This window comes from Trachemys scripta, chromosome 6 (genome assembly GCF_013100865.1).
Source record: "Trachemys scripta elegans isolate TJP31775 chromosome 6, CAS_Tse_1.0, whole genome shotgun sequence".
Lineage (NCBI taxonomy): Eukaryota > Metazoa > Chordata > Testudines > Emydidae > Trachemys > Trachemys scripta.
In genome coordinates this window covers 117147656-117158821 of record NC_048303.1, presented here as the reverse complement: position 1 = coordinate 117158821, position 11166 = coordinate 117147656, and the positions used below count along the sequence as shown (strand labels likewise).

Below are 11166 nucleotides of genomic sequence, written 5' to 3'. Positions count from 1 at the left end.
CCCAAGGGAGTCTCTGTGACCAAACCTGTCACATGTGTTCTTGCACCTCCAGCACATTGCTATTTACATCTTAACTGGGTGTGGAGGTTGCAGTAAAAACTATTCCAAGCAGAGAACTAGCAGATGAGCCCCTTGGTCTATGATCGACAATCCCTGTGGCATTCAGAAATCCTAAGCCCCACAATCAGTTGGGCTGTTCCATGGTTTTTTCATGAGTGTCTCTGAACCGTGAGCTCCACTCAGACCTTTGATTCAGTGATGCCTTGGTGACTGCTGCTGAAACCTCCTAGTACACCACATAGCCACGTACACAAGTGCTTCTCATGGTGCACAAGTGTTCACACCATTGTGATTGCATTTGCTGTGAGCAAGACTAAGTATTACCAGGTAATGGGCTGGATGGCCTGACTTAATCGGAATCTTCCATGCCTACCTCCTATTTCAGCACACTGTAGTTTAACTGTTTGGTATTCCTAATTTCATCCTTTCATCTCTCCTTCTTTCCCAGGCACCTGAGGGCTATCGGCAGCCCCTGCTTTAGCAATGATCAGGCTCACAGTCACCCCGAAGATATCCCTTGCTGATGAACCACTGAAAATCCAGGTCTCTGGCTTGCCCCCCTCCCAGCTGGTGACCCTCCAAGCCTCTCTGACCGATGAGAAAGGGCTGTTCTTCTACTCCCAAGCACTCTACTGGTCAGATGAGGCTGGCGAGGTGGACCTGGAGCGGGCTGCTGCCACTGGAGGGGATTACGTTGGTGTGCAGCCCATGGGTCTGTTTCAGTGCCTGAAGCCAGAAAAGCTGTTCCATAGGCTGATGAAGCGGGATGTGATGCAGAGTCCCTTCCGGGTTCGCCTGGACTTGTTCGACTCATATCACCCCATGTTTTCCTCACCCCGCGATCAGCCTGCAGCCAGCCAGACTGTGGAGAGGTGGTACGTGGCACCCGGAGTACAACGGGTCCAGATCAGGGGCAGCAGAGTCCGCGGAGCCCTCTTCCTCCCTCCAGGTGAGAGAATCCCCGTCTCCGCGGTTCTAGAACTGGGTGAATGAGCCATAAATAAGAACTTGATTCAGCAAAGGTTCCTTTTTCTGTTCATGAATGGTCTGCCAACTGATTGCAATCTTCTCCAATGTCTTTGTTTGCCAGATAATTTCTGTGACTAATTCCTGTCCTGAAGATTGTCCCCAGGAGTTTGTCATGAGTGCAAAAATCTCAGCTGCGTTGGTTAGTTTTCCCCCAATTCCATTCCTTTCTCTCTTCTCTCTTCTGTCCTCCACCTCTTTCTCATCTGCCTCATCTTTCTACGTAAGGCACAAGCCCCAGTGCTTGTGAACAGCCATGCAGAGCTTTCTTCCTCTTCATAACCGAGCTCTCTGTGTGCAAACTGGAGATCCTGAGGCTGTTACGCTGATGTGATTACAGAGCCATTGGCCATTATCTTTGAAAACTCGTGGCGATTGGGGGAGGTCCCGGACAATTGGAAAAAGGCAAATATAGTGCCCATCTTTAAAAAAGGGAAGAAGGAGAATCCGGGGAACTACAGACCGGTCAGCCTCACCTCAGTCTGTGGAAAAATCATGAAGCAGGTCCATAAGGAATCCATTTTGAAGCACTTGAAGGAGAGGAAGGTGATCAGGAACAGTCAACGTGGATTCACCAAGGGCAAGTCATGCCTGACCAACCTGATTGCCTTCTATGATGAGATAACTGGCTCTGTGGATATGAGGAAAGCGGTGGACGTGATATACCTTGACTTTAGCAAAGCTTTTGATATGATTTCCCACAGTATTCTTGCCAGGAAGTTTAAAAAGTATGGATTGGATGAATGGGCTATAAGGTGGATAGAAAGTTGGATAGATCATCAGACTCAATGGGTAGTGATCAACGGCTCAATGTCTAGTTGGCATCCAGTATCAAGCGGAGTGCCCCAGGGGTTGGTCCTGGAGCCGGTTTTGTTCAACATCTTCAGTAATGATCTGGATGATGGGATGGATTGCACCCTCAGCAAGTTTGCGGATGACACTAAGCTGGGGAGATAAGCTAGACGGTAGGGATACAGTCCAGAGTGACCTAGACAAATTGGAGGATTGGGAAAGAATCCAAAAGAAATCTGATGAGGTTCAACAAGGACAAGTGCAGAGTCCTACACTTAGGATGGAAGAATCCCATGCATGGCTGGGGACCGACTGGCTAAACAACACTTTAGGACAGAAAAGGACCTGGGGATTATAGTGGATGAGAAACTGGATATGAGTCAGCAGTGTGCCCTTGTTGCCAAGAAGGCTAACGGCATATTGGGCTCCATTGTAGGAGCATTGCCAGCAGATAGAGGGAAGTGATTATTCCCCTCTATGCGGCACTAGTGAGGCCACATTTGGAGTATTGTTTCCAGCATGGCCCCCCCCCCTACAGAAAGGATGTGGACAAATTGGAGAGAGTCCAGCAGAGGGCAATGAACATGATTAGAGGACTGGGGCACATGACTTATGAGGAGCGGCTGAGGGAACGGCTTATTTAGTCTGCAGAACAGAAGAGTGAGAGGGGATTTGATAGCAGCCTTCAACTACCTGAAGGGGGGGGGGTTCCAAAGAGGATGGAGCTTGGCTGTTCTCAGGGGTGGCAGAAGACAGAACAAGGAGCAATGGTCTCAAGTTGCAGTGGGGGAAGTCTAGGTTGGCTATTAGGAAAAACTATTTCACTAGGAGGGTGGTGAAGCACTGGAATGGGTTCCGTAGGCAGGTGGTGGAATCTCTATCCTTAGAGGTTTTTAAATGCCCAGCTTGACAAAGCCCTGCCTTGGATGATTTAATTGGGGTTGGTCCTGCTTTGAGCAGGGGGTTGGACTAGATGACCTCCTGAGGTCTCTTCCAACCCTAGTCTTCTGTGATTCTGTGAATCCATGCTTCCCTTTCCTTGTATATGTCTCTGATTTTCACTCATTTTCTCTTCCTTGTTCTCCTCAGGGGAAGGTCCTTTTCCAGGGCTGATTGACATGTTTGGTCTCGTGGGTGGACTCACTGAATTCCGAGCCAGCCTCCTTGCCAGTCGTGGCTTTGCTGCACTGGCCCTAGCATACTTTGCGTATGAAGACCTACCCAGTTTTCTAGATGAGGTGGATCTGGAATATTTTGAAGAAGCTGCCAACATACTCTTGGAACATCCAAAGGTACTTTCTGCTCACAGATAAGTTCTATATCTTGTCTCCCTATCGCAATTACTGCCGAAGAAATCCAACAATACTCCATAAGGTGTAGCTTGTGTGTCTAAGGGTATAACTACCCTGCAAAAAACAATGTGTGCTTAACTTGGGTTAGCTGACTCAGGTTACGAGAGCAGTGAGGACACAGCAACGTCGTTTTTAACTCAGGTTAGTAGCTCAAGGTCACCCCCATTCTCCCATATAATCTTTAACTTGAGCTACTAACCTGAGTCAAAAGCTGAATTGCTGTGTTGTCACTGCTGTTTTTAACCCGAGTTAGCTAATGTTGGGCAGCTAAACTGAGTTAAGAATACACCATTTTTTTGCAGTGTAGACATACCTTGAATTACTGCCCGGTCCATATTGCAACTCCCTGCAATCCCTGCCACTAACAGGGTATTCTTACCCACTGTCACACCTCCCGGGGAAGACAAAGATGACCAACTGCAAGTTTGATTCTCCTCCTGTTGAGTTTGCTCAGAGGTGCTCCAGACTTCGTCTTATCTTTGGCCTTCTGACTACATCACAATCTTCTCTGCTTCACAGAATGGGTCCTGTTGGATCCGTAGGAAAACTAGCTCTGCGTTCAAAGAGGAACATGTCCTATCATTTTGAGTCTCACCCAGTGTTAGGCACTACAACTTGTTATTGAGCAAGGCAATAGGGTCAAGATACCAAGGTTTTTATCTAACATTTTTGTGTGTGTGTGTGTGTGGGGGTGCAATGGGATTTCCATGGGAGGTGGACTAGACAGAACCTCATCTAAACTTATTCTGAAGGATGACACATCTAGTGGTGCAACCCCATTCTCTTCCCTCATACTGCTCAGCAGGGTTAACATCACGCCCCTGCCTGCTAGCTCAAATGTCTACCCAGCTATCAACAAGCACGTATGTAATCAAAGTTGTTGTTTTTTTAAAGTAGAGATGGTGGTGGTGGTAGGGAGACAGGGAGCTAATTTCCAAGGTAATTATGACCGCCACATTTAAAGTGGAAAATATGGGGAGTGGATACATAGTTTTGGAGATGGAGATAGCAAGATGGAGATTTGCAGTTCATACTTATAATTGCATATTTAATTTAATTGCACAATTGCATGTAGAAAGCTGAATATTTACATACATCTAAGTGGCCACGTGCAAATACAGTCTGCATTTGCAGGCTTGTGTTTGCCTTGCATAATTTAAGGTGCAATGGTGAATATCCATCTTTCAAACTTATGTCAGTTGGATGCTTGTATTATCTTGACTTACTAGTGAAGGTCCAGATATCTTGGTGACAGCCACACTAAATATGCTCAGACAAGACTGTCACTGTTGTGCCACTTGATCAGAGAACAGGAATCATTAAAGGGCAGAACACACACACGAAGGCTGGACATTAATTTAACGTTTAATGTATTTCTTTATGGTGTATTTTCAGGTGGGAGGGGCAGGAGTTGGTGTGGTTGCAATCTGCAAAGGTGCTGAGATTGCACTGGCAATGGCAACGTTCCTACCACAGATCACAGCCACAGTTTGCATTAACGGGACCAATGCCATCCACGGGACTGCGCTGCGCTACCGTGATCTCCACATCAGTCCAATACCTTACAAATTTGAGTGTGTGCGGTTCACACCTCTGGGGCTGTTCTCTTTCTTCAGTGTCATTGGGGACACTCGAGCAGAGGCAAATCAAGGTAGCATCATTCCTGTTGAAAAGGCCCAGGGTCAGCTCCTCTTGGTGGTGGGAGAAAGTGACCAGAACTACAACAGCAAAGCATATGCTGAGGAAGTGATGGAGAGGATGAGGAGACATGGGAGAAAGAACTCCACTCTGCTGTCTTATCCAGGCGCTGGGCACCTGATAGAGCCCCCGGGGTCCCCGTTCTGCCTCTGCTCACGGAACCCCTTTGTCGTCTTGCCCTGGATGTGGGGAGGCGAAGCCCAACCCCATGCCGCCGCACAGGAACATTCTTGGAGAGATCCAAAAATTCCTTTGGCACCACCTGTGCCCAACAGGAAGCAGCAAACTCTGAAAACAGGAAGGCCTGGACCGAAAAGTTTCTGTGCCCCATGCCCTCCTGAACCCGATCAAGAAATATTGGAACAATCTGTGAATTCTGGGTATCGACTGAAAGAGAAATACACCACCTTGGGGACGAGGGTGCATTTCCAACCACTACAACGTGGACATCTTCTCTTGTAGGCCTGCAGCCAATAGCAGGTGGGAAACACAAATGCATGAACAAGTCTGCCTTCTACTAGATCGAATCATTCATGTGCCTGGGGCCTGATCCAGCTCTCACTGAAATCTATGGGAATTGGATCAGGCCCCATGGATGGGAGTCTGGTGGTGGCTTCTGTCTGCAGAGTTCTAAGCAAAATTTTCCAGTTTTGCTTCCCAGCAGTTCCAACCCTTGAGTTTTTGCTTCAAGCGAATCCCAAATTTTAAGGGGAAAGTACTGAAACCATGTAAGTCTACTGTGATGTGTATAGTTGCAACTGTCCAAACCAGCCCTTCACCAGATTCACTGGAAACTTGGCCCTGATTTCCCAGCCCTACAAGTCACAGGCAGTTAAACAGTTTCCCTGAGAAGTAGGAAGGAGGATTTTTTCTCTCTGACGTGCTGCTGCACCATTAAACTATGCTGGAGACCACCTAGGCCTTGTCTACACTAGGAGTTTTTGAATCCATAACTCCCACCATGTGCAGTTCGACCAGTGGAGACTAGTGTAGACAAGTGGCCTTGAGTGTTTTGACCACTCTTATTTTCTAACCTTTTCTACACTGCAGCCTTAACTAGAGAAGCTGCAGTCAGGAATTAAGGGTCTGAAAATCCAAGTGCAGCCATAGCTCTGTAGGAGAGATCTGTACCTTAACTTGGACAGCTTCCATTGTTGTATGCAGTGCAGTTGTGGCCGTGTTGGTCCCAGGATATTAGGGAGACAAGGTGGGTGAGGTAATGTTTTACTGGCCCAACTTCTGTTGGTGAGACAGACAAGGTTTCAAGCCACACAGAGCTCTTCTTGAAGTCTGGGAATGATACTCCCAGTGACACAGCTAAATGCAAGGGATAACACATGGTTTAGCGTAAGTAGTTAGCATCTATACACATGCACTCTACCTTGACTGGTCCTTTAGAATATGTCCTAACTATATGTGCGAAACAATCTGTTCCATCTTCTAGTTAGCTGGGATGCCCGGAGTTCCTTTCCCAGACTTGAAGAAGAGCTCTCTGTAAGCTGGTCTCTCTCAACAACAGAAGTTGGTCCAATAAAAGATATTACCTCACCCACCTTGTCTCTCTAATAACCTGGAGAGGACGGTTTTTAAAAAAAGTCTCCATTCATCCATGCCAGGGAATCAATGATAGAACTATTCTCACTAATACGGTTTCAGCTGTAGTGGGGTAGAACCTGTACACTTTGGATCTACCTCACCCACCTGACAGAAACATGGTTCTGTCTCATCTCCTTTCTACTGGTGTTTGAAAATGACTGAGCTGCTATTGCAGAGAGCCAGTTAGAGAGCACAGGTTTGTCACATCTACAATGGCAGCAATAGAGAGGAGCACCTGCTCCCGGGAACCTTTGCTAGCAAGTAATCCTCTTCCTGGTACAGCGGGATGTAGGAAATACTCCCACTGATTTCATTGGGCTTTGGATCAAGGCCCGAGCATGGAAACCTGAGACCTATCAGTGGTTCCACCGGGGGTCGCTCAGGAACCCTAAAACCAATCCCATGTCTACATTCTGCCACTCCCAAGGCAAAAAGTAGATTCCCAAGACAATACCAAGCCAGAAGAGTCACATGTAAGGCAAGACACAAAGAACCATCCCAGCATTTCTTCAAAAAACAAATGACAGAACCCTGGATGCAAGTTTTTTTTTTTGTGATTTCACCCCCCTCCCCAATCTGTTTCGGAAAAAAAAATACGGTATCCAAAAAGCCAAGAACCACCAACTTGGAAGAGTCAGGTAAACATTCCAGTGAAAGTACAGAGAGGCTCCATTCCTTAGAAGGGATATATATCAGTTATCACCATGCTAGAAAAACAAGAGGCAGGAAAACCCTAGGAACAAGTAAAAGCCACAAAGTGAAACTATTGCTCTGGTTCTGTTTGTTGTAAATGGGCTCCCCTTAGTTTATTTTTAATAATACCGTGCAAACTGTAAAAGAGCACGTTTGTTAAAAACTCTGTACAATATGATTTACAAAAAATGCAGACTCAGCTATTATGGACTGTGCCATTTATTCTTATGGCTCAGTGGAGGCTCTGAATGAAACAGCGTGCCAGACCCCATGGAGATCATCAGGGCCAAATTGGCCTCTTGGTCACACCAGTCCAAATCCCAAGTAACTCCCTTGACTTTAGTGGTTTTGCTTTTCATTTGCACCAGTGTAACTAAGGAGACAGATTAAATGCAAGGTTCATGGTATGACACCATAATGCAGTTATGAAACATGGACACGCCCACCTCAGAAAAATACTGTGCAAATCCCCAGTAATGGCTTCAGGGCCATATGGCCCTATTTCTGCCCTTAAATATGCATATCTGACTTCAAGTAGGAGTTGTGTGCGTATATCTGAGGGTGGAATTGGGCCCCGCATCAATGCTCTTGTCAATTGGAGTACTGTGGGTCATTGTTGCAGAATATTCTAGCATTTTTAAAAACACTGACCCTATTATTTTAGTTATTCTCTAAGAACTAGCACAATCTTCCTCCTGCCCCAGCGCAATCAGGCCCTGATACAGCAAGAGTCTAAACACCTTCCTCACTTTAAGCACATGAGTTGTCCCATCAATTTCAAGTGCATTATTCCCATACTTAAAGATAAGCACATGCTTAAGTAACTTGTTGAATCAGAGCCTGAGGGTTTATTACTTGTTGTCAAATACTTCGGGCTAGATTCCTGATCTCAGCCAAATCTGACGTATCTTTATGCCGCTAATACAGATTTACACTAAGATTCCTGAGATCCGAATCGGTCCCTTTGTCCGAAGTGTTTCCTATGATAACAAAAGGTAAAAGTGAATTATTATAATTATTTTATTTCAATGTATATAAAACAAAAAAAAGTCTGTGTACAAATATCACATAACAACATCAACAATTCCATAGCTGTAGTTCCTCAGTGCACACTTTAAACAAGAAAAGAGGTTGGGTTCTGTTTTGTTTTGTTTTTGTTTTTAAATTCTCGCATAAATATATTAAAGCTGACAAAAAAACTCAGGGCAAGCTACATCACTTCCTCATACAAAAAATGTACAAAACATCAGCCTCTAACTAGACATAACATAATACTGGTCGTCACAGTTGGACATTTAGTAACTGTGTGTCTTGGAGCATTGTACTGAAGGGTAATAAAAATAGCTTCTCTTGCCATCTTCCAGCTCAGGTTACTTCAGTCATAGAGGCAGAGTGATTCTACAGAGAGGAAAATGAAAACACAGGAAAGCTTTCAAGACATTTTGATTAGGGTGTCTAGATATTTGAAAGGGCGGGGAAGAATCTGTATACTGACTCATCAGGAAATAGTCCCTCCATCTCTAAGAGCTTAAAAAGAAAAGATCACAGCAAAGGTATCATTGCTGATTTTTAACCCAGGCCAAGATTTCCAAAAGGGACTAGTGATTTTGGGTGCCTAACTTGAGACACTTTAAAGGGGCCTGGTTCTCAAAGTGCTGAGCACCCTCTTTCCCTCCCCCCCCCACCTGAAAATCAGGCCCCACATTGGGCACTGCAGAATTGGGCTACCCACACTCACTGTGTGGCTCTTGAGAATCTTGGTGCCCATCATATTCCTAATTTGGAATCTCTGGGGACTTCAGTAATAAATGCAACCCCAGGGAGAGTTCGCCCTTCCTTATGGACTGGACTAAGCTCTATCCATGGATGGGGGGAGGGATAGCTCAGTGGTTTGAGCATTGGCCTGCTAAACCCAGGGTTGTGAGTTCAATCCTTGAGGGGGCCATTTAGGGATCTGGGGTAAAAATCTGTCTGGGGATTGGTCCTGCTTTGAGCAGGGGGTTGAACTAGATGATCTCCGGAGGTCCCTTCCAACCCTGATAGTCTATGATTCTATGTGCCCGTGCAGTACAAAGGAGCGTGACTCAAGATGCACTGGATGTAAATGTTGTCTAACAGTTCTGTCCTCAAGCATGCAGAGCTCTGCAGAAAATGGTCGAGCTGCCCAGGCAAACCGTGCACATGGGGGGAAAGGGTAAAAGGGGGCATGTTGGGTCCTGCCCAGCTTGATGATCCTGTAGTGCTAGGTGAATTCATGTCAGGGGGCAAGGAAATATAATGTAGAGCTGACCCGTGTGTACGGGGAGACTTTGGCAAACCACTAAAGTGCCCAAAACCACTATGGCTTATTGTTAAAAGCAAGCTGTAGATTGGCCATTCAGCAGTCTCAGCTTGACCAAGGGGGGGGACTTTTGGGGTGCCACAGAAAGGGCAGCTTGACCCCGTGTCCTTCCTGATAAGAATTGTGTTGAAGATGCTGATACATGCATTTTAAAAGAGCAGGGTGTGCCCAAGGAATGTCTATTGGGGGTCTCAAGGCTGCAAACTCTGGAAAAACCCACACCTGGTTAATCAATAATCAGAAGGAACCTCTTGCTTGATCATTGAAACTGCTTTCTTAACAAGGTTTCTTTAAGGGACATGTCAATCTATTACTAATGTATAAATAAGGGGGAAAAGCTTGAGATAGTTGGACTCGTTTGGGGACTCTTCTGGACTCTTTTTGGACTCTCCTTTTGGATACATCTTGCGGTCCCCACCGGCAGGATTTGGCCACTGGAAGCCTGCCGCTGTGTCACTCGAAAGCCACACTCAGCTTTGGTAATGATCAAGGGTTGGGGGTGTTTTACTAATCTTGTTGCGGACATGTGTAAGTGCTTGAGACTAAGTAAAGTTTAGCTTTAAGTGAAAGCACTCTTGTGTTGTCCTGTTTGTGCCAGTCATCTATCGGTCGGACAGCTGTGTCTCCCCTGATTTATTTTCTGACACCTCCTCGCACAGAGTAAAAGTTACCAAGAGCTTTGGGTTGAAAGAACCCCGGGTAACACATACATAGAAGTGGAATAAATCCAGCATAGCAATGCACAGCCAGCAACAATCCAACAAAAAGATCAAGCAAGGGAGAGGTGCATGTTGTGCAGACACAGCCAGGGTAATAATACCAGAGTAGACACAACCTCCCCTCACCGTGCCGCTTTGAGGGGATGGGTCATCTATTTGGTAGGGCCATTCCATAACTACGGTACTTGGGGAGCGCAAAGGAAAATTAAGTGGGGCCATCTGCAGAAACCTGTGCAGTTGGGGGTGGATCCCTTTCCCACATTTGGAGAATTAGTGCAATAGGTAACCACTCGGATGGTAAACCATAATGTAAACCCCCACTCTGGGCCTACTCAGTGTAGGTGTTTTTACAGCCTGATCTAGAGCCCACCGAAGCAAATGGCTTCATTGGGCTTTAGATCAGGCCTTTTGGCAATTCTTACACCTAGAAGGAAGCCTTTGGCCTCCTTTATTTATGCCACATATATCAAAAAGCCCCAGATATGTATCTGTATCTGAAAAAACAAAGCAGTAATGTTTCCATATACACAGCGTATGCTTACCAGGCTGGTTTTCAGGGGGGTTTTTTGACAAAAAGTCAAAATTTCCCCGAGGAAAATCCCTCATTTGCTGTACATCTGTAATATCTGTACATAATTTCATTTCTGCAGACTGCAGTGCAGTCTTAAGTACTAGCGTTTCTTTACCAGGAACAATATGTAGGACACAACAGGTATATTTTGAAGCAAAAACCTGTTACATTAGGCAGCCTGGAAGAAGTTAATCTAATAAACTGCAGCTTCTTCATGTTCCTAGTAATTACTGGGGGCAAAGTCTTCTTGGTTACACCGTACAAACAATGGAAGTAAAAAGGGGAACATCAATGTAAATGCAGAAAAAAAATGCTCAT

At 45.7% G+C, this 11166-nt stretch overlaps 2 protein-coding genes across 5 annotated transcripts in view; one reads left to right on the top strand and one right to left on the bottom strand.

Annotated features, from left to right (window-relative positions):
- Window positions 1-543: 543 nt before the first annotated feature.
- Window positions 544-5220, top strand: BAAT (bile acid-CoA:amino acid N-acyltransferase). The gene is given in 4 exon segments (XM_034774947.1): window positions 544-1009; window positions 2968-3170; window positions 4626-5161; window positions 5163-5220. Coding segments are annotated over 4 exon segments (1263 nt in total).
- A 3006-nt stretch (window positions 5221-8226) lies between these two features.
- PLPPR1 (phospholipid phosphatase related 1) overlaps window positions 8227-11166 on the bottom strand; it is a 196462-nt gene continuing 193522 nt past the window's right edge. For 3 of the 4 annotated variants that reach the window (XM_034773410.1, XM_034773407.1, XM_034773408.1), the window contains exon 8: window positions 8264-8615. In XM_034773410.1, coding sequence (XP_034629301.1) covers window positions 8583-8615 — 33 coding nt within the window. In that variant the 3' untranslated portion in view covers window positions 8264-8582. Of the gene's footprint in view, window positions 8616-11166 lie in introns of all 4 variants that reach the window. The other variant, XM_034773411.1, reaches the window with a different exon arrangement.